We start from the raw sequence: 27,322 nt of genomic DNA, 5'->3' as shown, positions 1-27,322 counted from the left end.
GGGTCCCCTGTACCCTATATTGCGTGATTAATTGCTAGAACTAAGAATATAACTTACTAGATTAATAGACAAGGGCTAGATCTAAGCAAGCTCTTCTATAGCTAGAGCTCTAGTGTTGCTAGTAAAGAAGCTATTAGGTAGTTAGCGTCTGTGTGTAGACTACTAGATGCTTAACAGCATAATAACCTTAGACTAATACCTACTACTACTTATTAAGGAAACTTTGCGCACACTATCTAGCGTAAATTAGTTTATAAAAGTAGATATTTACACTGCCTTTTATAAAGTTAGAATAGTAGAAGGTTATAAGTCCTTAACTACTTTCTACACCTAGTTTAGGTTGTATAAATAGTTAGTATGTCTATTTAGTCTTAGTAGTACACTATCTACTTTCTAATAATACATTAATACCGCGCTTGTAGAGTTACTAGGATTGTATATAATAGCCTACCTTAATAATATCTTAATTTATTTAGGAGGAGACTAGTTTAACTATATAGAAAAAGTAAAGCATGTACTTACGCTATTAAAAGAAGCAGGACTACACCTAGACTTAGAGAAATGTGCTTTTAGTATTAAGGAGGTACGCTACCTAGGCTATATTATTAAGGCAGGCAAATTACTTAGACCTAACCCTAAAAAGCTTAGGGTAGTATAGGAATAGGAATCCCCTAGGAATATAAGAGAGGTAAGGAGTTTTCTAGGTTTTGCTAACTTCTACTATAATTTTATTATAAAGTTTTCTAAAGTAGCAGCACCTTTAAACTAACTAACTAGGAAGAACACCCTATTCTAATAGGGAGAGGAGGAATAAAGTGCATTTAATGCGCTAAAAAAGGTGTTTATATTAGGACTAGTATTAATATAATAGGACCTAGCTAGAGAAACATTATTAGAAGTAGACTATTTAGGATGTGCTCTTAGGGGTTGCTTGTCGCAAAAAGTTAGGGGCGTCTAGCGCCTAGTTACTTACTACTCTATAGCACTAATATTAGAGAGATAAAACTATACTATATATAATAAGGAATTACTTGCTATTATAGAGTGTCTTAAAAGTTAGTTAGCAGAGTTATAGAGTATTTACAAGCTATTTATAATATTTATAGACTATAAAAACTTAGAGTACTTTACTAGCCTTTAAAGCTTAAGTAAGTAATAGTGCTGCTAGGCAGAGGAACTTTTAAAATATTAGTACATCCTATAGTATAGGCCTAGCTATCTTGCAGGATAACCTAATATCTTAAGTAGATAACTACAAGATTTAAACTCCTCTAAAGCAACACTATAGTTAGTAATGCGCCCTAAATTAATTTAGGTTGCAGTGTTAGAAGTAGAGGAGGCGTCTAAGTTACTAAAGGGCGCTAGCCTCTTTACTAACCTGTATATATAGACACTATAGGATAAAGCAGTACTAAAAGATAAGACATACTAAGTATATCTTAATACAGTTTAGAAAGGCGCTAGGTCTTTCCTAGTTTTAGCTAACACAAAGCAATAGATTAGGGACTGTACAATTAGCGCACACGGTACTTTGCTCTAGAGGGGTGTTATTTAGTTACTAATATAGAAACCCCTTATAACTACTATTATATAGCAAGTATATAAATTAGGTTTAGTAGGATATCTAGGAAAGAACACAATATTTTAAATACTGCGCTATAACTATTATTAGGATAGAATATTAGGAGATGTTACGCAGTATATTTAAAACTACTATTATTATAGTGCTTATATCTCCTAGAAGCGCTAATAGGGTCTGTTGTAACCTATACTAGTCGCGTTATAATACTAGTCCTAAATATCTATAGATTTTATAGTTAACCTACCTGCAAAAGATAATAGCAAACCCTAGTCCCTATTAGTTATTACTAATAGATTATCTAAATATATTTAGCTTAAAGCAATAGTCTCTATAGTAGCTAATTATTGTGCAAGGATCTTCTAGGATAACTAGTAGTAGTTCTAGGGCTTCCTATCCTCTATTATTACTAACTAAGGTTTAGACTAGTTAGGATCCTTCTAGATAATATTATACTAGATAATAAAGATAAACTAGTTACTATCTACTATATATTACCCTTAGACAGACAGCGGGACAGAGCAGGCAAACTAAGAAGTGCAGGTGGTGCTACGTATAATAGTATGCTTTAAGCAGACTAACTAGCCTAACTACCTACTAGCCTACTAACTTGCACTTAATAATAGGGACTCTAGCATAACTAGTATTAGCCTAAATCTACTTTTAAATAGGTATACTATAGACACGCTACAAAAGTTAATATTACTACTAGTAAAGCCTAAGAATCCTTATAGGGAGGCTATAGCGTTCTTGTTACACCTATAGAGGGGTGTAGAGCTAGCGCAAGCTACTATTACGTTCTAATAGCAATAATAATAGGAAGTAATAAACTAGTCCTAATACCTAGCTAAAAAGTTCCTAAAAGGCAATATAGTTTAGTTTATAATACGCAATATAAAGATAAACTAACTAAGTAAAAAGTTTAACTAGCTATAGGTAAAGTATAAAGTAATAGAAGTTCCTACTCTACTTATAGTAGTATTAGACTTACTAGGGAGCTTGTATAAGACTATGCATATAGATCTGCTAGAGAGAGCTACTAATAACCTGCTACTAAGCTAGAAGCTTTAGGACTTATAACTAGGTCTAATAGTTACTCTAGAAAATAAAGATACAACACTAGATAAATAGGAAGTAGAAGAGATCCTTTGTGTAAAGAATGCAAGAGGAAAAGGGAAGCGTTAAGTCCTAGTAAAATAGAAGGGGTATATTAATCTAATATAGCACCCGCTAGAGGTAGTATAGGATACTAAGGCTCTAGATAGGTTTAAGGAATAGTATAGGGATACTACGTATAATAATAGCCTAATATATATAAAAACTAGGAAGTAAGGGCAAAAGGAAACTAGAATAATAACTTAGACCTTTATTATAATTAAGAAGTAGAAAGGTATAGGAGAAATCTTTTAATTATTCTTATAACACTCTAAGCAAGTGCCCTACTACTAAAGTTTTATAATATAGCTAATAATTAGGTAGTAGTATCTATACTATTACTATCTACAACTAACCCCCCCCTAGCCCCCTCTAAACTATTGTTTATATTATTCTAACGCCTCTACGTCTCTTAGCAATAGCGGTGGCGCTTACGCGCGTTACAGGTAGGGGACAACTTAGTTAACAAGTACAAGTAGTAGTAGTAGTAGCGTTAGGAGGAGGGTAGTGCTTTAATAGCTTGCTAGCGCGTAGCACCCTAGGCCTAAAGAAAATAAATGTTAGAATAGATATAAAGGGAATAAGGGAAAAACAATACTAATAATAAGAGTCTTAATGCCTTAGGTAGTGCGCTTAGTAGCGCTCTTAAGCTAGTTAATATAAAGGTTAGTTTAGGCCTAGGTCTTATTTATACGCTAGTTAATACGCTAGAAGGTAATACTAGCAGTAGTAGCAAGCTATATAATATTGTCGTTGCTATAACTACTACGTAAAGGTGTAATAGTAGACTAAAGAGGAAATACTAGAGTACTAGTAGTAGATAGAATAATAGCACTAAGCTAATACTAATTATAGGCGCGCAAGTAAGTAGTAGGGGCAAGTAGAGCAATAGCGTTATTAGTTTAAGCCCTTAATATAAGATCCTTAAAATAATAGTAAAGCTAGTAGAACTATAGCACAAACTAGTAATAGGTGCCTTTAGTAGGTTTCCCTATAAAAGTACTAAGGGTCCCCTTCTTTGTAATATAAAGGCAATCCTCCTAGTAACTATAATAAAACTAAAGCTAGTTATAGAGGGCTTAGCGAACATTAGGATTATTAGTAAGGATAGCTTCTAACTAAGTATAAGTCTTGTGGCTATAATAGCAGGACTTGTATAAGCGCCCTAGATATAGTTAGAACTTACTATAAAGAAAATAAAAATTAAGGGGAACTTACTACTACCCTCCTAATAGTCACACTTGCTAAAGAGATAAAGCTAGTTAATACACTAATTATAGGGAAGTAGCTTTATAAAGCTACTATTATATTCCTTATTATCTAAGTTACTAGAAATAATAAAGCTACTAAGCAACTAGGTTTAGGGAGATGTGTGCTAAATAAAAAGTTAGTGTAGGAAATATAGGGAGAATATTAGAAGTACGCACCTTATCTTAGTAGGCCTAGCGCGGGGTCTAACTGCCTTATAGTAGATCCCTACTACTAGCACTAGTAGCTATAGACAAAGATATAATAGGGACTAGATAGGTAGGATTAATAGAAAAAGATTAGAGAAGGGGCTAATTAGTAGGGAAAATCTATTGTATAACAAAGTAAGTTTAGGAAATTTATAGTAGGGTAGGACAGCTATATTAGAACTTTTATAGTAGGGTGCTAAAATAAGCGTATAGACGCTACACGCGCGTACTACTTAATATACAGGCCTATTATAAATTAGGAAGGAATATAAAGATATAACAATAAAACTAAAAAATATAGTAATAAAGCCTAATATAGATTATAGAGGACAAAGACATAACCCTAGACCCCTAAAAAGACGATTTCACGATAGTTTATGGGGGAAGGTTAGGGGTATGTGAAGGACTTAGGCTTATACCTAAGCCTAGGTCTAACACAAGATAGACTAAGTCTAACACTACTACTAAGCGAACACACTAGACACCTATAAAAAGGCGTGGAGGGCTTATCTCTCCTTTAAGATACTGAATACTATTATTAACGCTTATTGCATTCTTCCCTTAAGGCTAGTCCATAACATATAGCGCTTAACGCCTATATTATTAGTTAAGCGTACCTAGAGCGTATATACTACGTAAGTACTCTAGCGCTATATTCTAATCTAGCCTAACTAAGGAAGCTCTACTCCTTTAATAGGTTATAGGCTTATTTTAATAGTAGTCCTTTAACTAATTAGGCTAATATCTACCTAAGGGTCTAAAATAACCTATAGTTATTTCTCTAGGGTTATCTCCCTAGTGGCGCTATATATATACTTTATACCTAGTAAGATATATATTAGTATGTGCCTTACTATCCCTAGGTTATTAGTAAGGCTTAAGCTTTTCCCGTCTTATTAATACGCATAGTAATCTAATTTAGGTTACTACTCTTATACTTATTAGTATAGTAGCCTACCTTTTAGTATTTAAAATAAGTAACACTATTCTTATCCTAAGGTAGCTTATTTATAAGAGAAGGTAGCTTCTCCCCTAGCTTCTAGTCCCTATATCTAGTATTAACCTTAGGACGTGTGTTATAATTACGCGTTAGGGAGGGTTAGCGCAGGTTTTACTTAAGTGTAGAGCCTAACGCTATTAAATCCTCCCTTATTACTAGTACTTAGTAGTAGTTAGTAATTACTTATTATATCTCTAGTCTTAGCTTTAAGAAAAGATACTAGACTCTCTATTATTTAGTATAGGGAGTAAGTTAGTCCTTTAGGACTTTAAGGTAAGTTATAAAGGAGTAAACTATTTAGTCCCTACGCTATATTACCTAAGCGTGTATTATAGCTACTTTAAGTATATAGTTAATAGGGTTAGAGAGTAAATTAAGTATATAGGCCTTAAAATATAACTAGGTTAGTATTATATTAGTTACTCTAAACGTGCGCTTAAAGTGCGTGTACTATAATTGTGGAAGTTTGGATTACTAAGGTTAGGAATGATTTAGGAGATGGATTATTAGATTGTATCTACTACGATCAGACTTATATATATAGAGCTTTAGCTACCCTTACTAGAGGGTAAATAATTAGTAAACCTTCCTTACTAGAGCTCCTGCTTTTTGTTAGGCACTTGGCAGTAAGCTAGCAGTTAATTAGATAGTGGGTTATACAGGGGTATTAACCAGGATTAATTAGGATTAATTAGGATTAAGATACTCTGTGATCTAGTTGATATCCCTCCTGCAACACACCCCCTAGGTATAGGTAGATCTTTTATTATTATTATGGTTAAGCTTGTAGTTAGTAGGTAGTGTGGCTAATTAGAGCGTTGTATATCTAAAGGGTTAAATTAGCTTACCCTTTAGATACTAACTAGCGCGCCTTCCTTGTTTAGCCTACGCTTGCGCGCGTAGATATTATCTAGACAGAGCTCTATAACTCTATCTACCTAACTATAATCTTTACTATAGCTTAAGTTATAAGATTATCTATCCCTAAAGATCTAAACTATACTTATATCCCTACTAACCTATCTTAGTTAAAGTTAAAACCTACTACTTACGCTCGCTCTACCTACGCTACCCTTATTACCTCCTGCGTAGCTAAAGCTGTAGTTGCTAAAGCTACTGCTGCTAAAGAAGAGCGCGCTACTACTAAGCGTAAGGCTATAGTAGAGTGTGTAGTAGCTAAGCGCGTAGCTACTGCTACTATAGCTAAGATTGCGAAGCTAAGGAAGGGTACTCCTACTCTAGCTCCTACTACTCTAGCTCTAGCTCCCGCTCCTCCCTAGACCCCTCCTAAGGCCCCTGCTCCCGCTCCTGCTCCCTCTCTAGCTCCTAAGGAGACCCTAAGATCCTCCTACTATAGAGAGCCTAGTAGTTATTATACTAAAACTTATCTAAATTGTCTGCGCTCTACGCTCTTTAATAAGTCTAATAGTAAGTGCTATAACTCTTCTAGTAGGGGGACTTAGTACTAGTAGTGCTCCTTTAGGTATAGCTATATCCTAATATATATAATCTATATAAGGATTTTTCCTTTATAATGCTTAGCAAGATTATATACTAATAAACTAATAGCCCTAAGCTTGCCTAACGTTCTACGCTGTCCTTCCTAGCAAGGAAGTAGGTAGGTAAGAGCTAAGACCTTCTTAAGGATAAGAAGCGAAGGGTCTTAGTGCTCCTTAAGGAGAGTAAGGCTAAATAGCAGGAGCTAGTAAAAGCTGCTGCTGCTACTGCTAAGCTTGCGCGCAAGGCTGCTTCTATAGCTAAGGGCGCCTAGAGCTCCTTATTAGAAGATAAGGACTCTAGCTCCTCTAAGGTTCCCCCTATAGATCATAGGATAGGGCAACCTAGGCAGCTCCCTATAGACTCTAAGGCACGCTTTGCGCGCGTAATAGAGCTCCTTAGGGAAGCTACCTAGTTAATAATAGAGAGGTAGGCTATAGTTTATTATTCTTATATTATATATTAATAGATCTTATATACTACCTTACTTTAATTAATACTATATAATATATACTCTGCTATTATATAACTTTAGGTGCTCCCTAAACCTTATAAATTATTATACTATTAGGTTTTTAGTAAGCCTATTAGCTAGTATATTGCTAGTAGGTAGGTAGGTAATATAGAAAGATCCCTTTATATACTCTTACCTAAGCTACATGTTTTAAATATCTATATAGCGTAGCTTAGTAGTAATCCTTTTATTATTGCCTACTACTAACCTAATAGTTTATTAATTATTATAATTAATTATCTAGGTAGTATCTAAAGTAAGGTGTATTTTAGTTAAAAAGTGTTTTAACGCTATTGCTTCTTTACTTACTTACTTAAGCGCAAGGAGCTCTACCTTAGTAGTTAAAGTAGTAATAGTTAATTGTTAAGCTACCTTCTAAATAATAGGTCCTCTAAAGAGCGTAATTAGGTATCTATGTAATAATCGCTAAGTATTAATATTATTAGCAAATAACGCATTACTACATATTATAAGCTTATTAGGATCCCCTTTCCTATATTAGATTAATTAGTATCAAGTTTAGTATAGATAGACAATCACTTAATTAACTATATTAAAGTGTTGTTTAGATAGGTTAGTAAGGTATTAGGAGAGCTAGGAGGCTGTATAGGCAATATTAGGGCGCACTATAATTAAGGTGTAAAGGATTAATCTAACGCGCTCCTGATAGTCCTTGATCTCCTTTTTAGTGGCTTCTCTAGTGCTCTTTTTAATATCTTTACTTAATAGTAGTGTAGTAGGGAATTTTCCTATCTCTGCTAGATTAAATTTCTTTGCAATCTTGTTAATGTATTTATTATAAATAAGCGTTATTGTCTGTCTCTTTCTATCCTAGATTACTCTTACCCCTAGAAACTAGCTTACAGGTCCTTTTTCTTCTATAGTATATCTTTGCTTTAGAGCTTGGATAACCTTGTTACCTTAGCTTGCGTAGTTTTAGTAATAGAGCGATAGGATATTGTCTATATAGAATATTAACAAGATACTACAATCTCTGTTAAAGAATAGGTATAGCTCCTCTTTAGAAGCAATAAGCTTATTTTCTTAGAGTGTAGTTAAGAGCTCGTTATACTATAATAATAGTAAGTCTTTTAATCTATATAGAGCTTGTTTAAGCTTAACGCACTTCCTAGGTATTTAATATTCTTTAGGTAGCTTGCAGATAACTATAGGGTGTTAATCCCTTAAGGCGTTAAGGAAAGCTCTAACAACGTTATATTAATATATCTTAAGGTTAAACTTAGCTCTAATAGCTATTGTAGTCCTAAAGGTTTAAGCTGCTAGGGTAGCTGCGTAGGTTAAATAAATTAAGTTAGTAAGCTATAGATCTCCTCTTACTACTATCCTTGCTTTGCACTTAATTAGGTAACTATCCTAATTAAGCTTGTATGTAAACACCTATTTAAGTAGGAGTAGACGCTCTCCTATAGTTAGCCTATTAATCTCCTCCTAGGTACTAGCTTTTAGTAGAGTATTAATTTCTTTATATGCTATATCTCTAAATTGCTGTCCTATTTAGTAGTTATGGAGATCCTTCTATTATTTTAGCTCTTTTTGTAGAGCGTCCTAGTACGTATTCCTTTTAGGGTTTTTAGGAGATTTACTCCCTATTACTACTGCGATTATAGCGTAGATTATAGCGTTTAGTTTAGGATATACTAAAAGATTGTGCAAGGGATTTCTAATTAGATCTATATCTAATAGATCTATTACTATATATATCCCTGTACTTGTAGAGCCTCCTAGTAGTTTATTAGGGTCCTGTCCCTAAGCTTGCTTACTAACACGCGTTAGTGGTAGTCCTTTAACTTGTAGTTTTCTACTTCTTCTAGGAGCTCTAGGTGCCGCTTGTAAGGGATCTGCAGGAGATATAGAATCTAGTCCTAAAGTAGGTAGGTAGGAGCTCTGCTTACTACCCCTATAAGAGCTAGATAGGGTGCCCTTACCTATCTCTGTGCTCTTATAGAGTAACCTACTAATAGCACTCTCCCCTCTAGGTCTTTCCTAGGAGCTACCTATTGTAGCGTTAAAGTAAGTTAGATTACTACTATCTTAGGTAGTAAGACCCTAATCTATAACCTGCATAGATCCTTTATCTCCTATACTAAAGTTTAGTTCTAGTGTTAGTTTAGGAGTTTAGAGCCCTATTAGCTTAGGGGACTTTGTATAGATCTTTTGTGCTAAGCTAGCCGTGCTTAGTACCTACGCTAGAGGTGTCTGCTTAGGGGGTTGTGAATTACTAGGCTAGCTAGCCTAATTATCTACCTCCTCTAGCTCTACCCTACCCCCTAGCTCCTACGCTAGGTTTAGTCCTCTTTGCTTACTAGACTTCTTATATTACTCTGCCGCAATACAAAGCTAATTAAAGATATTAAGCTCTTTATATGCTTCTCCTATATTATAGATCTTATCTTTGCTAATAATGTTAACTATCTTTTAAGCTTCTAACTATTAAAGCTACTCTAGATCTTTCTCTTTATAGAAAAGATCCTTATTAAAGGTAACGTTCCGCGTTATAATAATCTAATTAAGCAAGGGGATCTATATCCTATATATATTAGATGCTCTATATCCTACTAGATATCTAATATAACTCTAAGGGTTCACCTTAAAAACCCTCTTGTAACGCCTGGCTACTTAATCTCTGTTAAGGGGGTAAGCTTGACAGCTATAGGCGTATATTCTGCTCTAATTAGGGCAGAGATTAGTAGTTGCCTCCCTAATCTGCTATAGTTGCTACCACCTAAAGTATCTAGTAAACTAATAATCTAGCACTTTATTAGGTGATATTATATTATAAGCATAGGACAGGCTTATATTATAGAGCTAAGTCGCTGCTTTAATAATTTTAGGCTAGAGCTTTATTAGTAGGTTAGCACTAATCCTTATTTTAATCAATTTCGTTATAATCTCCTCTGCCTTACTCTTTCTACCCCTCTATTAGGTTTATAGGTATATATAGGTAAGCTCTTAATTTTAATACTATTATTAGCTACCTAGATCTAAAAGCAAGATTTGCCACGCTAAGGGAGCGTTACAACGTTGTTATCTTGTATAATCTTAACTATGCTAAGCTTATATTAGTTAAGTATTAAGCTCTTAAAATTTTTAAACACCTGTATAATTTTATTAAGGTTTTTAGCTTGTAGTAGATAGGTATAAAGCTTTCCTAAGTAGTTATACTTTAATACTAAGATCTATTACTTGTAAGCTATACCTATTAGTATGTTAAATAGATCCTATAATACCTAGTAGTATAGATGTAGTAATCTTTCCCTTAGTTATCTTAATATAACCTGTTAGGCATGTGTAATAGCGTAGTGCTTGTATTTGCTCCTAGGAGTTCCTTTAATCCTAACGTTTATAGCTAACTTAACTAGAGCTTTAAGCGCCTTAGGTCCTAAATAGCCTAATTATTAGTGCTAAAGCTCCTTACTGTTGTGTCTTAGGTAAGTTGTCTAGGATTGTTAGGGTTGTTTAGGCACTATGCTTTAGATTATTTAATAAGGGGTAGAGGGCTTATATTCTAGGAAAGTTAAGTTAAACTTGTGTAGTAACTTAGCTAATATAACGCTCTTCTCTAATAATCTAAACTGCAAGGTGGCATCTAGCCTAAGGAACTAAACTCCTGCTTTAAGCAATTAAGCTTCTAATACAATATTTACATAAAATCCTTCTACTAACACTACGTTAGTAAGCACTAAATCTTCTGTTTTTGGACCTCTTAGTCTATTAAGAGTATTAGGGATTACTCTAGTCCCTCTACCTAAGATTAGAAAAGCTTAAGTTTCTGCTTTAACTATCTTATATTTAACTAATCTAAATAAGCTTTCTTCTAGGTAGCTTATATTATTAACTAGGTGCACTACACCCCTGTTGTTAAAGATAGTGCTCTTTAATAGAGCGTAAGCTTTAAAGTCTATAGTTAAATAGATCCTATTTGTTTTCTCTGCTATTAATATAGGGTTAATTAGTGCTGCCTAGATACTGCCTAGATAGGTGATCGCGTTTTCTTTTACCTTACTACTATAATCTTAATTATTAGAATAGGACTTAATTAGAGCTTTTCTTAACTCTTTAAATTTTGGATTCCTATTAATCTTTTTCTTAATCTCTAATTGTTAAGTAGTAGTAAGCTTGTTACCTATATTAGTCTAAGCTTTAATAACGTTTTTGCATTTAGGAGGTTTCTATAGGTAAGATCTACTATATAGGCATAAAGACTCCTTCTTAGGTTAATTAGAAGGTGGAGCTCCTAATGTTGCAAACACTCTAGGACCCTTAGAGCTTAATCTTATGTTATTTTCTTAGAGCAGTAATAAATAGATCTTAGCAACCTGTAGGAGGTTATAAGTTAGCTCTCCTATTACTAACTTTTTAATAATCCTTTAAAATATAGTTTAACCCTAATCTAGTAAGATCCTAGTAGATAGAGCTTTAAGATAATCCTGTACTATAAGCTATCCTTTAATATTAGGAATGTTATATACCTTAGCTTACGTATATAGGATTATCTACTCCTTCTACTAGTAATTAGTGTCTTAGCTACTTATCTTTACCTTAGTAAGATAAGCTTTGTACTATAATCTTGCTAGTGTTACAGCGCTTAAGTTAGTTAGCGCTAGGTTATTGCGGAGCACTTAGATTAGTGCTTAGAGGGTTACTCTTCCTTAATTAATAAGCTCTATATAGGCTAGGGTAAGGATCCCTTAATCTACTATATTGTTAACCTATATAAAGAGGTTCTAGATTACTAATAACTTTAATGCCTAGTCTAATAAGCAAGCTTAGTACTATACTATTTAGAGTTTGTACTGCTTGCTTATTATATTAGATAGCGCGATATCTATTAGCATGTTAGGCTTAATAGGTTTATTCTTAAAGTAGTTTTTAGTATCTAGAGCCTTAGGGTCTACCTCTACCTAGATCCCTTTAGTTAGGGCATGGTATCTAAATTAAATATACTAGGTGGGCCAATTGGTTAATCTAGTAAGTAGGATATCCCCCTTTAGGATTTAGTTGCTTATAGTAGAAGAGTAATAAGTAAGCTTCTGCTTAAGAAATAGTATAAAGAGTAAAGCTTGCTAGCTTAGTGTCTAAGTTAAACAATACGCTTAAATAGATAGGACGATCTTTAATAAGGTAAAGCGCGAACTAGGCTTATAACTATAGAAGTTTAGATTACTAAGGTTAGGAATAATTTAGGAGATAGATTATTAGATTATATCTACTACGATTAGACTTATATATATAGAGCTTCAGCTACCCTTACTAGAGGGTGAATAATTAGTAAACCTTCCTTACTAGAGCTCCTGCTTTTTGTTAGGCACTTGGCAGTAAGCTAGCAGTTGATCAGATAGTGGGTTATACAGGGGTATTGACCAGGATTGATTAGGATTGATTGGGATCAAGATGCTCCGTGATCTAGTTGATATCCCTCCTGCAACAATAATTCTTATAGGTCTCCTACTAAGTACTATATAGCCTAAAGAACCTTATCCTTATTATAGTAGAAAGTCTATAGTAATAGTAGAAAAGCTCCCTTATAAGAGTAAAAGAATTTATAATATTCCTTAAGGTTTTTTCCCTTATATTCTAATAGATCCTTTAGTTTTAGTATACGCTTTAAATATAGAGGCATTAGCGTCCTAGATACACCCTACTTATATATATTATTAAGGGTTTTAGGGATATCCTCTACTATACTCCTTATTAGGTCTAGGGTAGCGTCCCTTTCTAGGTTTTTAAGGTATAGAATTTTAGCCTCTAGTTTATATAGGTGTTATAGTTTCTAGAGTTTATTATATTTCCTTTAGGTAGCTTAGATACACTTATTAAGCGTTAAGGGTGCGTCTAATATAGGGGTTTATTACTCTTTACTAAAGGGGGAACTACTTACTAGTTCTTCCCTTAGTTATAGTTTAATAGAGGGTTATTATATTTTTACTAGTAGTACCCCTTAGCTATTTACGCGTGTAGATAGAGCTATCTCTAGACTATTTAAATAAGAAGTATTATTATATAAGGTTCTAGTTATAGGTAATAGTATTTACTTTATACTAGATAAAATAGTGTAGAGATAGCTATTAGTATAGTATTAACACAAGAATAATACTTGTCCTCCTAAAACCCCGCGCGAAGCGCAGGTTTTACGCACCTTAGTCGCCAAGGCACTAAACCTAACTAGGGATGCGCCTAATTAACTAGAACACTATAAGGTGTCTTTACGATAGGATTGTTACATTTAGTAGTCTTTAAGTCTCTACCTTAATATAATCTAACACGATTTTTCTAAAGGTAATCTAGTGCTACCTAGTAGTCTAGAAGTCTAAGCCTATAGGCTTTAGTTATTAGAAGTTCTAATAGCTATTCTAACTATAGAGTTATAGGGTTAGACTACTACTAGAACTAAATTAGTAGCTTAAAATAATAATACATGCAATATTCTTAAATACTAGTACTAGCTAGGATAATATTCTTCTTATAATATAATAATATAAGTAAGTAGGGTATCTAAAAGGTATCCTATATAACTTAAAGGTATATAGGAGTGCGCGTCTATATAGAAAAGGATAAGATTCCTACACCTATAGGTCTTGTATAAAAGGATAACAAGAACATGCCTATTCTAATATAGGCGAGCTGCTCTCTATATATATTAGTGAGTCGGGCCTTTGTCAGGCCTGACTCGGCATGGAACAATGGGCGAGCAATTCTGCCTCATTGTTACATACCGCTCGTAACAGTAGTAATACCAAGTCCACCACCAGTACAACCAACCCATCTCTCAACCACCCCCATCCCCCCACGACGCCCTAATAGATGCTCCAACTACACAGACATCATCAACATCAATCCTCCACAAACATCTCCATTCATCTACCAAAATCCCGCACCACCACCCACTTGCCCGCCTACCACCTAACCCCCTATTTTCCCAAAAAATCTGGGGGATTTGGAAGAGGTCAAAACGTAGCCTAGCATAGCCGTATACCAACATATCCGCATTTCCGTGTTACACTTTTACACTACAGTCACAGTGACAGACACTTTCATGTCCGACACCCATATCCACATCCACACAGAACGCTACCAAAAACCCCACCACCACCTCATCCCACCTCCCCAACTATCCCTCTAATCCAAACTCCAAACCCTGAAACATAAACATAAAACCCCCCTATTTTATCACAAAATCACAAAACCCAAAACGGTCCCTCCCAAAGCACCCGTAAACGAAGCGAATCCCTAAAAAGAGCCTTAAGCAGGCAAGAAAAAAAGCAAAAATTCAAATTGAAGAGGGGACAAAAGACCAGGAAGAAAAGCAAGGACGAAAAGAAGGGAAAAAAGAGCAAGTGGCATTGATATTAGTTTTCCGGGCTTTTGGATGGCATGGATGTTTTGAGGGGGAAAGGCCAAGGAGAATGTGTTCCTGGGGGAGTGAAAAAGTGAATCGTAACAAGGCGCTAGAGTGATGTTCTGGAGCACAAGCCTCTTCTTTCTGTGGCGCGGGAAGCAGTGGACTTGAGAGCGGAGAGAGAAGAATTGGGACACATCTTTGGTCGAGTGGAGAAGAGAAAAAGCTGGATGATTGCGAAGCCTAGTTGGACCAAATGTCTACTTGTTCTGCTCTTTTTCGTACCCCATGGGCTTCTGCATGCCTTGCATTTCGTAGAAGCGTGCTGTGCCTGGCAAAAAGGTTAGTACATGACGTTGATTGGAGAGATGCAGAGGAACCTACAGCTGTAACCATTCCAGTCAAAGTTTTCCTTGGGGTTGCAATGGCATTTGTGCTCGAGACGGTACTCTTCGCCAGTCGGGCAGTGGGTAAAGGGGACGTGGTAGTAGGCAATGTCGTTGAAGAAGTGGATTTGGTCCTTGGGCAGCATCAAGCCGGCGGCAATGGAGTGGACGGGCGCATCACCCCATCGCTCGTAGAAGAAGCCGCCGGCGTGGTCGAGAGAGTTGAAGAAGTCAATGTAGGCGTCGGAGCGGAGCCAGTTGAGGTTGCCAATCTCAAAGTTAGACCAGAAATGGCAGTGGTTGTAGGTTTCGCCACCGTCGTCGCTGAGGAACTTCATGCCATTGTCCTTGGCCACGTGCTGGGGGTAGTGCTTGGTGAAGTTCTTGGTGGCGTCCCAGAGCGTCGGAATGGTCTCGACATACTCGTACAGACTGAGGGTGAAGCTGTACTTTTTGTTGTTGTCGGCCATGAACTTGAAGGTATCGTAGTTGATGTCGCAGTACAGCTCGACGCTGGGCTCGACGCGCCAGTACCACTCGTAGTCGAGCATCAATGGGTGGCGGAAGAAGAAGCCCGACTCGTAGCGACACATGTGCCTGTAGCTGATGGAATCGCCATAGATGATCTTCTTCTCCTTCATTTCCTCGCGTACCCTGGCAGCCTTGTCCTGGTCAATCCATTCGGGGAAGGACCAATGCTCCTTGGGGATCTTTCCGTACTTGGTCTTGCCAGACACCAGCGCGCTTGTCACCTTTTTAAACTCGTCGCTGAAGTCGTCATCGTTGAGGAAGACCCAGTCGTAGTTGAATTTGCGGTTGAAGCGGTCCTCGACTTGACGAATCGACTTTGCGATTTCCCAGACATCCGAGTTGCGGGCGAGGGTGACAAAGGTGGCGTTCATGCGCGAGCCGGGTGCGGAGGCAGGAGGGAGCTGCTTGGGGGGCTTGGGGGTGGTTGGGGCCGCGGGTTGCTGCTTCACATCGTTGCCTGGAACAGGAGCGGAGACATCTACGGGAGCAGCATTCGGTTTACCGGGTGTAGCAGCACCAGTCAAGGCGTCTGAGTAGGTGGGCCATGAGGTGGCAGGCACCGACGACGACGAGCTGATGAAGTAGAGGAGGACGAGTGCCTGTACAGAGAGAGAGAGAGAGGGAGAGAGTCAGCAGGGTGAAAATCAGGGTGTGTGGCAGGCAAGACGTCGTACCACGAGGGCAAAGACAATGTAGCGGAGATAGCGCTGACTGCCGGCCATGGCTGATCTGTCTGGCGGCCGGGTTGCAATAGAGTCTGATTTCTTATGTGTGGTTTCGGGGTCCACTTTGGCGTTGTGGGTGAGTTGTGGATTGTAGTGTACGTTGCGTTGCGACTAGGGAGGGAGGGAGAGGCAAGGCCAGACAAAAGTCAAGGTTGGTGGTGAACCAACGAGCAGCAAGCGGATTCGTGGGGACCCAAGGGATGGGTGGGGGGCGGGGGGTTACGTGGAAGCGAATGGAGGATGGACGCGAACCATGGGCCTTGCGCAGTCGGAGTCTGTCTTGTGTTGTACAAATGAGTGGCGAAGGAGTTGGGGGAGGATGGAAGACGGGGAGGAGGGGAGGAGAGAATTGGTTGGGTTCAATTCTTGATTCCGAAAGAAGAGGGCGCGGGCAATTGGGAAAAGGAGAAGGGAGCGGAGGGGAGGTGGTTGTTTGTACAGTAGCCTAACTCTACTCTAGTCTATAGTCCCTGCTCTGCTCTACCCTTCCTTAGTCGTCCGTCACAGGTGCCCATGTCTTAGCCTTTCGTACTCTATACGTCTGGCGCTGATTCGGAGGAGGGCCAGCCAGTAAGCCGAATGAGCCAGGCCAGGAAGCCAGTCAAGCCGGCTGCCAGCCGTTGGGACATGGATGGCTGTCCTATAAGAAGAGTACGGTGTAGTACTAGTGAGTATGTATGTACTGTAGAGTAGAGTAGGGGCAACAGGACTTGTGCACACGGAGCTTGCCGCTGTGTTGTGAAATTCGTGGTAGAGTACTGTTTGAATGTGTATCATTGCAATCTCATCCCATCATCATCCATCGACGTGCCCGAGGAAGAAGAGTACGGGGCACCCATTGGGCTGGCAAAGACGGCGCGACTCTCCAACCTCCGCAGTACCACCACCACCACCACCATCATCATCGTTACCCTTCGCCGCCACCCACAACATAGGCAGCAGCGTCCATTGTTCTCTGTTCTTGCACACCTGCACTATCCTGCGTGTGTGGCTGTGTCTCTAGGATCACGCCAGCAACACACACACGCCAGACGACCTCTCCGTCGTACTCCTACTGTCCCGCTTTCTTTCTTCTGGCCGAGCAGGCGGCAAGAGGCCAGCACCAGCCCACGCTTCATTTCTCCCCCGCGCACCCGTGCCCGCACCGCCACCACTCCCACCCTCATCGCCAGCAACCAGCATCAAAAGCATCTGTCGCCCCCGCCTCGCCTAGTTGCTTCGCGCCTTCACCATCTACCCAGAAAATTACTCCACTTTGCCCTTGTCTTTTACTCAACCCTCACCACCCTGCGCGCACGCCCACGCCCACGCCCACAATCACGACTGCGACCGGGTGCGCCCTGACACTCCCGAGCCGACCACCCACCATGTCTTTTTTTGGCTTCGATACGAATCTGCCCAGGGACCGTGGCCACTCCGCCAATGCGCCCGGCTTCAGTCAGCACGACGCCTTTGCTGCCCTCGGCGAAGCAGCTGCCGATGACGATGCGTAGGTTGCGCCAGCTCATGGCATGGCATGGCATGGCCGAGAAACCTCATTGACTAACCCACCCTCAAAGCATCGACTTCGACGAGACCTACGACGGCCTGGGCGATGCCCTCGATGACGCCGATGACGCCCTCAACGACGACACCTTTGGCCAGGGCCCGGCCACGCAGCAGTCGATTGGCAAAGATTTCGACTTTGCCGGCCAGACGTCGCAGGTCCAGAGCACGCTGCAGGAGGAGCAGATGCTCTACCAGGCCCGCCAACGGCCAGCCCAACAACAGCGCCCACCTGTCCCTCAGGCCTCGAAGCCCAACAGAAGCGGCTATGAAAGCTACAAGGACCCCGAGTATATTCCGCAGTTGGAGGCCCGCGCAGACATTTGGGGTCTGAAGCCAAAGCAGCCCGCCCAGCAGCCCGCCCAACAGCGAGCACCCGAGCCCCAGAGTACCCCGCAACAGCCATCGCAGGCCAAGAAGCTGATGAGCTTGGACGAGGTCGAGGCCATGATGCGTGCTCAAAGCATCAGCAATGAGCCCCCAAGAGGTGCCCCTCAATACTATCATGGACCACCACCGGGCATGCCTCCTCACATGTACCATCAGCAGCAGCAGCAGCCTTTCCCAGGTATGCACGGTGGCCCTCCTGGCATGTCTGGTTTGCCCGCCATGTCGGGCCCACCTGGTATGCCTGGAATGCCCAGTATGCCCGGCCAGTATGCGCCCCAGATTCTCCAAAGGCCTCAGCAGCAGCAACAGCAACAGCAACAACAGCAGGCTCCTAGGCAACAGCAAGCTCGTGCTGAGCTCCCGGCACAGCCCGTCTCCAGCCAGCCACCACAACAGCCTACAATCCTACAGCGACAAAGACCACAGTCGATCGAACCCAATGCTCAGCAACAACGGCAAGGATCGCCCCAAGTCCAGCCCCAAGGTCCACCCTCGCAGCCTCGACAGATCTTACAGAACCCGAACCGTCTCGCTGGTCAAGGACAGCCAATGGCGCCAGGTTCGCAAGGACAGCGTGGACCAGCCCTAGCTCACAACAGGGGCCCGTCTTTCCCGGGCATGGTCATCACCCATCCCGAACAGCTACTTCATCTCTCCGACGCAGAGCGAGCGGCCTTCCTTGAGGAAGATGCCAAGCGAGCCAAGCGGAATCATAAGATTGCCTTGCTTGCAAAAGACAATGGCCTCATGACTCCCCAAGACAAGAACTTCATCACCCGTATTCAGTTGCAGCAACTGATGACAGCCACTGGTAACCTCGACGAAAAGGGTCCAGAGGCGGCCATTGCAGAAGACTTTTACTATCAAGTCTTCAGTCAGATCCGAGGTGCACCGCGCCAGAATCCCCAGCAGCCGGCCAACACCTTTGCCCAGACGTACTTGTTCCAGACCAACAACAGGTTTGGTGCTCGGAGAAATGGACGAGGTGGCGACAACCACATGCAGCGCATGGAGCAACAGATTCAGCGTGCGGTCGAGGCTGCCAAGGCAAGGCCAAAAGCCCGACAGCTTGTCATGGAAGGCAGCCTGGGAAAGATTGCCTTCAGCAATTCCAAGACGCCGAGGCCATTGCTCAATCTGAAGCGACCAGAGACCAATGATAAGCTTCCCAAGCACCACAAGGTCTCGATTGCGGATCGCAAGGAGGCGCTGCGCAACATTGAAAAAATCTACTTCACCCTCTTGCAGATGGAAGACCATGAGCGAGCTCTGCCGCCGCCCATTCACGAGAACAGCCCACCAGAAGCGATACAGGCTCACATGGAGTGGCGGTCCAAGATTGATGCCCTCCATAAACAACTCTGGACGAACACCCGGATCATGGAGCCAATCAACCCCAAGTAAGTATCCAGTGCCACATCACGGTGAAGTCTGCTAACAGGCGACAGTGCCACAACACCACATCCTTTTGTCTCGATACTGTCGCACGCAAAAGGAAAGAAAGCGATTCCTCGCCTGTTCCGACACATTGACGAGCAAGAGCGCATCACCGTGGTCACCATGATTGTAGTCCACCTCGACAACCTCTCCGTCGTCAGCCATGGCATCGCCACTCCAGAGGAGCCACTACCTGCCGCCATCCGCGAGGAAATTGAGCTCTTCTCCCTCGCCGTCCTCCCCCCCATCTCCACCCACATCAACGAGTCCCCCCTCAATATCATCATCGGCCTCGTCGGCCTCATGCTCGACCGCACCAACCTCCACCTAGCCGCGCGCTCCAAAATCGGCCTCCAGCTCCTCACCTGCCTCATCTCGCGCGCCGAAATTCTCCGCCAATCCGGCTCCGACGCCGCCGACGCCGACTGGCAGCAGTGGACCGAGCTCTACACCCGCCTCTTCGACACCATCGAGCCCGTCCTGCCCTGGATCTTCCCGGGCTCCATCAACGACACGGACGACAAGTACATTTGGCAGTTTTTGGCGGCCATGGGGCTCTGCGCCAGTCCTGAGCAGCAGCAGCGGCTTGTACTGGGTGTCAAGGATCGCGTCATGGAGACGGTGTCGGTGAGCAAGGCGTTGCCGGCGGAGATGGCGGGGCCGCGCTTGGCCAATGTGAATCTGTTCATGACGGCGATTGGGCTGGATGTTGCGCTGTTGGGTTGATTTTGGGGATCTTGGTTGTACTATCTATCTTCTTACCATCTCGGGTCAGAGGGAGATTGTTGCTCAGGCAAAAGGGCAAATAAAAGCGGGTATGCGGTGTGGGTTAACTGGTGCAAAGCAAATGAATGGAAAGAGGGTTTTTTTTTAATTTTGAAGTTTGAATTTCGAGCTGGACTAGGGTTGTGTGTGCGTGTGAGATGGAGATGGTAGTATGTGCGCATGTCCCTATCTGCACTCCACACTCTACCCGAACTGTCTCAACGCTTGTCTCGAGTCTTGCATACCGTACCCACAATACATACAATGCTTGTCCGGGATTTTATTTATTTTCTTGCAGGAAAAACTTGGTTTGATGCTTGGGCCGCTTAATCCCTATTTGCTGGGTATGAGGGGTGTGGCGGTTAGGTAGGTAGCTGGGTCGCAAGGGTCAATTGATGGCTGAGACGGGGCTGAGACTCGGTTTCGATACTGGGGTGAGACGGAGGGAGGACGGAAGAAAGACGAAGGGAGGAGGAGGGGAAGTTGGGTGGTTTCAGACAAGGGGGTTGTTTGGGGCTTGGCGGGTTGTGCTGTCGATTGTGTGGATGGGTGGCTGAGAGATGGGAGGATGGAGGGGTGGGTGATGCGTGGGTGGTTTGGGGGAGGGGAGAGAAGGGTTGGGGAGAGATGCACGGTGTACTGTTTTGCACTCGCACAGTGCATCCGACCAAATCCGACGAATCCAAAACAAAAATCACTAGCTGGTGGAAATCTAGACGAGTAAAAAAAAGCCATCCGTGCTGGTTATACATACATACACTCAATAGCCATCCCACCCTTTCCCAAGAAAACAATCAATCACACTGTCTGTCTAGATCTTGTACATCACAAGTCCTCACAACTCCAATTCTTACACCAAACCCTCACCCATCCCACTATCCAATCAAACCCCCATTACCCCCACCGCATAAACCCCCCGTCCTCGCACCCCAGCGCCCTGAAACAACACGCAGCCAAGAAAGTCTTGCTCATTCTTATTCTTCCTCCGAATCCCAGCTCGCTTAACCGCCCTAAGCTAGCGCAACGCTAGCGCAGCGGCAACGGCAACGCCAGCGGGTCGGACGTCGGCACGGCCATCAAGTGAACAACCACATGGCTGGACGAGAACAGCACCAGCACCAGCAACGCCAACTCCACACTTCTCCAACTGCAATCTTGCAGTCCGCGTAAGATGGGCTTTGGACTTGCGTTTCAGTCCCCTATGGTATGCGCTGGTGTGTTGAACAGTGGGGAGGGAACGCGCGCTAAAACATCAGGGCTGGGCGTGGGAAGAGATGGGAGCGAGTGAGGTGGTCTCCACTTTTGGGGGATCCTGTCCGGTGGCCGATGGGATGTTAGATCTGTGTATGGGGATTTTTTCCGAGGTGGGTAGGTATGTGGTGCATGATATGCAGTCCATGCGGATGATGCTGCAACATGCAACACCGAAGTCCAGTGGGTCAATTTGTTGTTTTTTCCTTTCTTTCCCCTCTTCTGGTGCTGCGTGGAGAATGCGGTGATCGGGTCTGGGATCTTGGTGAGTTGTGGATGTTCCTGTCTACGCCGCCCGTGTTCAATTAAGCGCCCCGGGGCATGGGTGCGTTCATGTGTTCTGCTGTGTCTTCATGCGTGAGAGCCGGGTGGGAGGAGGGAGGTTTCAATTGCACAAACTTTTGGTTTCATAATCGCATCGCCCTCTTTGTCGTGGACAAGGTTTGGTGGGGTTGATAACGTTCATTTGTTGAAGAAGAAGGTTAACTTTATCCTCGCTGTTCCTTTCTTTTAATAGTGCTGGATCCTCGTGTGTTTATTAAGATCTGAACACATTGGGCTGCGATTTTTCTTCTGTTCTTGTGTTTGTCTTCATTTCTGTTCTACCTTTGGTCTCGTGGTAGACTGTTCCCGTTCTATTTTCACGGCTTGATAGTCGTTCGGCTGCCGGTCAGCATTCCAGATCACATCATGTTTTCCACCCGGTTGTTTCTGCTCCTCGCTCTTTTAGCAGCCGTTGCGCTTGCTGTCCCTGCACCGGGGCGCCATCGGGGTCTACACAAACGTTCGTTCATTGTACCTAGACAGGTCAACACGGCTCATCCTACAGGCCCCAATGGCCCTGCTGCTATGAGAAAGGTTTACAGAAAGTACAATTTCAAGGGTCTGAAAGAGTTCATGGAGGACCCAGAGGGTTTCATTGGCCAGAAGGATGAAAAGGCACAGGGTGAGGGTGAAAACAGGACCGAGACTCGTCCTGCCTCCGAGGTCGCTGGTAAAAACCAGAGTGGAACTGTTGCTGCCAACCCTGAGCAGAATGCTGCGCTGTTTCTTTCTCCTGTCGAAGTGGGTGGGCAGATGTTGAACTTGGACTTTGACTCTGGCTCTTCTGACCTGTAAGCTGAGTTACTTATCGAAGCCGAGGGGTGTTATGCTGATAGCTGTATAGCTGGATGTTCAGCACCGAATTGGACCCTCGAGTCATTGGCAAGCACGCCGCATTCGATGCCTCAAAGTCTACCACCTTTAAGAAGGCAGCTGGTGCCCAGTTCAAGATCAGCTACGGCGATGGATCCGGTGCCGCTGGAACAGTAGGCACCGACACCGTCACCATTGGCGGCGTCAAGGTCGGGAACCAAGCGATCGAACTTGCCAATCAGGTCTCACAATCCTTCGTCGAGGACCTCAACACCGACGGTCTCGTTGGCCTTGCCTTCTCGCAACTCAACACTGTCACCAATGGCGCCAAGAAGACCCCCCAGAAGACCTTCTTTGACAACGTCATGCCTACTCTCGACCTCCCCGTCTTCACCGCCGACCTCGACCCAGACGGCACTGGTGTGTACGAATTCGGCAAAATCGATGCCACAAAGTTCGAAGGCGAAATGACCTGGATCCCGGTCAAATCTGAGACTGGTTTCTGGCAATTCCCCTCTACCAAATTCGCAATCGATGACCAGACTTTTGAGAACCCGGCTGGTTCCGACGCCATCGCCGACACGGGCACTTCCCTCCTGCTCGTCGACCAGGAGGTCGCTGAAGCATACTACTCGCAGGTCGAGGGCGCGCAGCTCAACCAGCAGGTAGGAGGCTTCATCTACCCCTGCGCAGCCGCACTGCCCGATATCTCAGTTGCTATTGGTGATAGCTACATGGCCAAGATCCCTGGTGATCAGGTTACCTTTACCACTGTCGACCAGGCAAATACCGCGTGCTTTGGTGGCGTGCAAGGGAACCAGGGCGCCGGCATGCAGATCTTTGGGGATACCATGTTCAAGGCGCAGTTTGTGGCGTTTAATGGGGGTAATCAGTCCCTCGGCTTCGGGCAGAAGCCTGTTGCGGGCAAGGCCAAGGCGAGGAGGAGGGTGCCTGTGCCTATGCCAATGGTACCTGTGCCGCTTGAAGCGTAGAATGTGGGGCTGATGATTAGACTGCTGGCTTTGTATATAGTTGACCCTCGTTTTTATGCCCGCCGGTCTTTCTTCGAAGATTTCGAAGATTTCGAAGATTTCGAAGAGCTGGTGGATAATGACTTTCTTTATAGTGCCATGGCGGTTGACCTATGATTAAAGTATAGGAAATTCATAGTCTATAATCTCACATATCTCGGCATGCGTATAAGTCAATTGGAGTATTCACAATGTCAAGTGCGCAGGTAGGCACAGTCCTGAAGCCATTCGAAACACGTGAACACGTGATGGCGCTACTGAGGAAAGTACGACACAGGGACGCGACTCATCTAACTCTCATGATCTCAGGATGTGCGATCCGCCTGATTACATTTAATTCTATCTTTATTCAACCGCCAATGAGACACATCAAGTGGCGACTGTGAGCCAGACGCTAATGGGCCCTTATCATGGACCTCAATCCAGATGCTGTACTCGACGCTGAGAGTGCGCTGGAATATGCGCGATATCACAGTCTCTGTGCAGACTACGCGAGCGAGGAATTCCAACTTCATGCCTGCCTCGCGCCATCCGTTGATGAGCACAATCGAGATCTTGTAGATCTCTCAACACCTATTTCTACTGACGACATCAGTGAACTAACAAAGGAGCGATTGACACTCAACAGAGATGCTGCGGTATTACTCAAGGCTATGTACTCACTCCAAGGAGCACCTGATACGGATGCATCAACCGTAAATCGGCGCAAACTGATGCTCAGCTGGAGACAAGAACTCCCAGCTCTATCAACAGACCATGAGCTCGACATGCTGAGATTCAGAAAAGTGGTCAGTCCTGATCTAGAAGATCTAAAGATTCCTTCTGAAACAACCAATCGGGAGAAGGATGAGGGGTTCGAGTGGCCGTCCAAGTACTTCGCATATCCAGTGCAGTGCACTGAGCAGCTTCGAGCTGAGAGGCTGGGTGTGACAAAAGAGGTTTTGTTTTTTTTGCAAGACGCGATTCGTGACGATTGCAGAGCTCAGAAATCCGAGTTTCTTATCGATGCCATAGGTTCTTACAAACCAGTGCGTATAGCCGGGGACATAACGATAGGATACTAAGTGTTGGAGAATGCAGGACTTCGCCCTATAACTCCTCCACTATTATCACTCTCTCCGCCATTGTCACCATATATACCCTCTTCGCCAGAAAATCGGCTGCCTCTGCCATCAGACAGCGGTGACTCTCTGGTTGAAGAGGCAAGAGCGATCGAACAACAGATTATGAATGAAAACTCGCTTAGGCGTGAAGGCTCAGGTAACAGCGACTTGATGTTGCTTGACATTATCGATCCGCCACAGTTCAGTCCACTTTCCGAGTACAAAGGTCCGGTAGCTGTGAAGCGGAAGGTCGAGGATCACAAAGTAGAAGGACCGCTGACCCCACCCATGTTCACATCGTCGCCCATGAAGAAACTCAAATCTGTGTCATTTGCAGAGATACTGGCTGAGTATATTCCAACTATGGAGTTGGCTGACACCGTCGATGATGAAGACAACTCCTCTGTGGATTTCAGTGACTATGACGACTTTCTGCGGGAAATTGAGCCATTGGCAGCGGAAGCGAAGAGAAAGATCGATAAAGAAAAGCTGTCGGGTGCTGATACTATAGCACGCGTTGACATACCTGAACTCGACTTCACGCTACCAATAGCACCGTGGAACGTTTACAATTTGAGCAACAGTGGCCGGAAAAAGTCTAGTGAGACAGAGCTTGAGGCTCAATCCAGACTCTTGTTGCGGATAAAGCGCGAGGATTTGAAGAATGCAACCTCCTGGCATGGCGTATCGGCTTTGGAACGGCAGTTGCAATGGAGCATCTTCACCACTTCTGTATCCTCCATTGACCTCGAAGAAAAACTCCACGGCGAAACGGAGCTGGATAAGACGATAGCCGAATTGACAACTGGTATGATTGCAGTGAGTTCATCTCTAGTCTGGAAACCTCATGGCTTGAGGATTCTGGATGAAGAGGAGGAAGAGGAGGAAATTGAGGCAGAAGAAACAGAAGAGCAGCGAAATGTGGAAGCTCTTGTTCGGAAGAGAAAGTTGGAGATGGATGAAGAAGTTGCAGAGAAGGCTCAAAAGCAGACAATGTTACCGTCGGATAGACGGCACTCTCAACAGGAGAGACTGAAGAGCCAGCAGTGGGAGAAGTCGTTGCTGGGCCGCCATGACACTCGAAAGGAACACTCAAGAAGTACTCAATACAATCGAATTGGACTCCAAGCACCACCGTCTCGTCAGAAATCGATGCAAATACGCAAAGATACTCGGAACGAACTCATGTTTGGTGTTTTCTCGGCCAGTACGGCACTTCACAGGTTCATGGAGACGAGAGGGAAATCTATGCAGTCTGCGGTTGCTGCACAGGCTCATCACTCTACAATGGGACATACCACTCAGACGTTGCCTGTTGGCCCACGAGAGCCTTCGCGCGAATTTTCAGTCAATGGAATCGCTAAAGCACCAGTCCAAATACCTGCCGAGAAGACAAAGGACATATACCTCATATCTCTCCCAGAGCGCCTGCCCCTATGCTCATTCATAGTCTCCTCCCTCCTACTGCAACGACGCTCCTTGACCAAACAGATCGAGAAGCTCTACCCGAACGCAGAAATCCTGTACAGAGACTACGCCCAGCCCCGTTTCCCCTCGCAAGAAGCAGATATGATTCTCTCCCCGGCAACCGGTCTTATCTTTACGACCCTTCAGCAAATCAAACAACGCGCTCTCCCCGGCCAACTCGACCGCTCACCGCTCAAAGAGCGCATTCTGGCGCTACAAACTCGGTATGAGAGACTTCTTGTCATGGTCAGTGAGGGTCTCTCTAGGGAAATGGAGGAGCGAGGGTCAAGCCGACCGAGTGATGCACGCGATGAAGAGGCACTTGAGCAATTTGAAGTTTTCGCAGGGCAACTAGAGGGCTCTGTACTTGTGAGATTTCTAAAGGGAGGGGAAACGGCGCTTGCGAGGGGCGTAGTGGGTACGATGGTGGAATTTGGGCTCGAGTATGGATCGGTGGATATTGGGGATGTCAAGCCTTTGGCTGTGGAGACGAGTGTAAGTCTGACAACCCCATGCTTTTTCTCGTCACCACTGCTTCCCTCCCTCTATGCCTGCCTCGTAATTTGGATGGTGCGGGATTTCAACTGATCACCCCTGTACACTCGCAGTGGGAGCTTTTTCTCCGTCGTGCAGGCCTAAATCCATTTGCAGCCCAAGCGATCGTTGCATCGCTCAAGGACTCTTTCACTGTACCGATCCCAGCTTCTTTTAGCTCGGGCTCAGCTGCTGCCATGGATACTACGATGAGTGTACCGGTTTACGGACTGCCGGCTTTCCTGATGATGACGGAGGATGAGAGAGTCCGACAGTTCCAGGCTATGATGGGTGGGGCCCGTATCTTGAAGAGAGTTGGGAGATTGTTGGATCAGGAGTGGGTTAGTGCCGCGCATGGGTTTAGGGTGAAATAGTGGAGATTTTGTGGTGTGGAAGAGATGGAGGAATGGCAAGTAAGTTAGTTGATGGTTGTGTTCTTCGAAATGGTGAAAAGCACAGCA

The 27,322-nt window shown here is 43.4% G+C and overlaps 6 protein-coding genes across 6 annotated transcripts; 5 read left to right on the top strand and 1 right to left on the bottom strand.

Annotated features, from left to right (window-relative positions):
* Positions 1 to 14,014: 14,014 nt before the first annotated feature.
* On the bottom strand, positions 14,015 to 16,708 carry MNT2 (alpha-1,2-mannosyltransferase KRE2). Its single transcript, XM_003837217.2, has 3 exons — positions 16,151 to 16,708; positions 14,944 to 16,075; positions 14,015 to 14,890 (listed from the first exon to the last, which is right to left on the bottom strand). Exons 1-3 carry the CDS (start codon positions 16,196 to 16,198, stop codon positions 14,820 to 14,822), a joined length of 1,251 nt encoding a protein of 416 aa, XP_003837265.1. The 5' UTR covers positions 16,199 to 16,708; the 3' UTR covers positions 14,015 to 14,819.
* A 40-nt stretch (positions 16,709 to 16,748) lies between these two features.
* Positions 16,749 to 20,910, top strand: IAQ61_003706 (uncharacterized protein). The gene is made up of 3 exons (XM_003837216.2): positions 16,749 to 17,690; positions 17,761 to 19,536; positions 19,585 to 20,910. The coding sequence occupies exons 1-3, from the start codon at positions 17,569 to 17,571 to the stop codon at positions 20,297 to 20,299; spliced, it is 2,613 nt and encodes an 870-aa protein (XP_003837264.1). The 5' UTR covers positions 16,749 to 17,568; the 3' UTR covers positions 20,300 to 20,910.
* Positions 20,911 to 22,279: 1,369 nt separating this feature from the next.
* IAQ61_003705 (uncharacterized protein) lies at positions 22,280 to 22,708 on the top strand (the record flags this gene model as incomplete). The annotated part of the gene is made up of 1 exon (XM_066096070.1): positions 22,280 to 22,708. The coding sequence occupies one exon, from the start codon at positions 22,280 to 22,282 to the stop codon at positions 22,706 to 22,708; it is 429 nt and encodes a 142-aa protein (XP_065953946.1).
* A 53-nt stretch (positions 22,709 to 22,761) lies between these two features.
* Positions 22,762 to 23,718, top strand: IAQ61_003704 (uncharacterized protein; the record flags this gene model as incomplete). Its single annotated transcript, XM_003837215.2, has 1 exon — positions 22,762 to 23,718. One exon carries the CDS (start codon positions 22,762 to 22,764, stop codon positions 23,716 to 23,718), a length of 957 nt encoding a protein of 318 aa, XP_003837263.2.
* A 449-nt stretch (positions 23,719 to 24,167) lies between these two features.
* Positions 24,168 to 24,821, top strand: IAQ61_003703 (uncharacterized protein; the record flags this gene model as incomplete). The annotated part of the gene is made up of 1 exon (XM_066096069.1): positions 24,168 to 24,821. The coding sequence occupies one exon, from the start codon at positions 24,168 to 24,170 to the stop codon at positions 24,819 to 24,821; it is 654 nt and encodes a 217-aa protein (XP_065953945.1).
* Positions 24,822 to 24,983: 162 nt separating this feature from the next.
* On the top strand, positions 24,984 to 27,235 carry IAQ61_003702 (uncharacterized protein; the record flags this gene model as incomplete). Its single annotated transcript, XM_003837214.2, has 2 exons — positions 24,984 to 26,822; positions 26,936 to 27,235. 2 exons carry the CDS (start codon positions 24,984 to 24,986, stop codon positions 27,233 to 27,235), a joined length of 2,139 nt encoding a protein of 712 aa, XP_003837262.2.
* Between the last annotated feature and the right edge of the window lie 87 nt (positions 27,236 to 27,322).

Source organism: Plenodomus lingam, assembly GCF_022343315.1.
Source record: "Plenodomus lingam strain CAN1 chromosome Unknown contig_18, whole genome shotgun sequence".
Taxonomy (NCBI): domain Eukaryota; kingdom Fungi; phylum Ascomycota; class Dothideomycetes; order Pleosporales; family Leptosphaeriaceae; genus Plenodomus; species Plenodomus lingam.
Note: the sequence above shows the minus strand (reverse complement) of the source record. Positions and strands in the feature narration are given on the sequence as shown.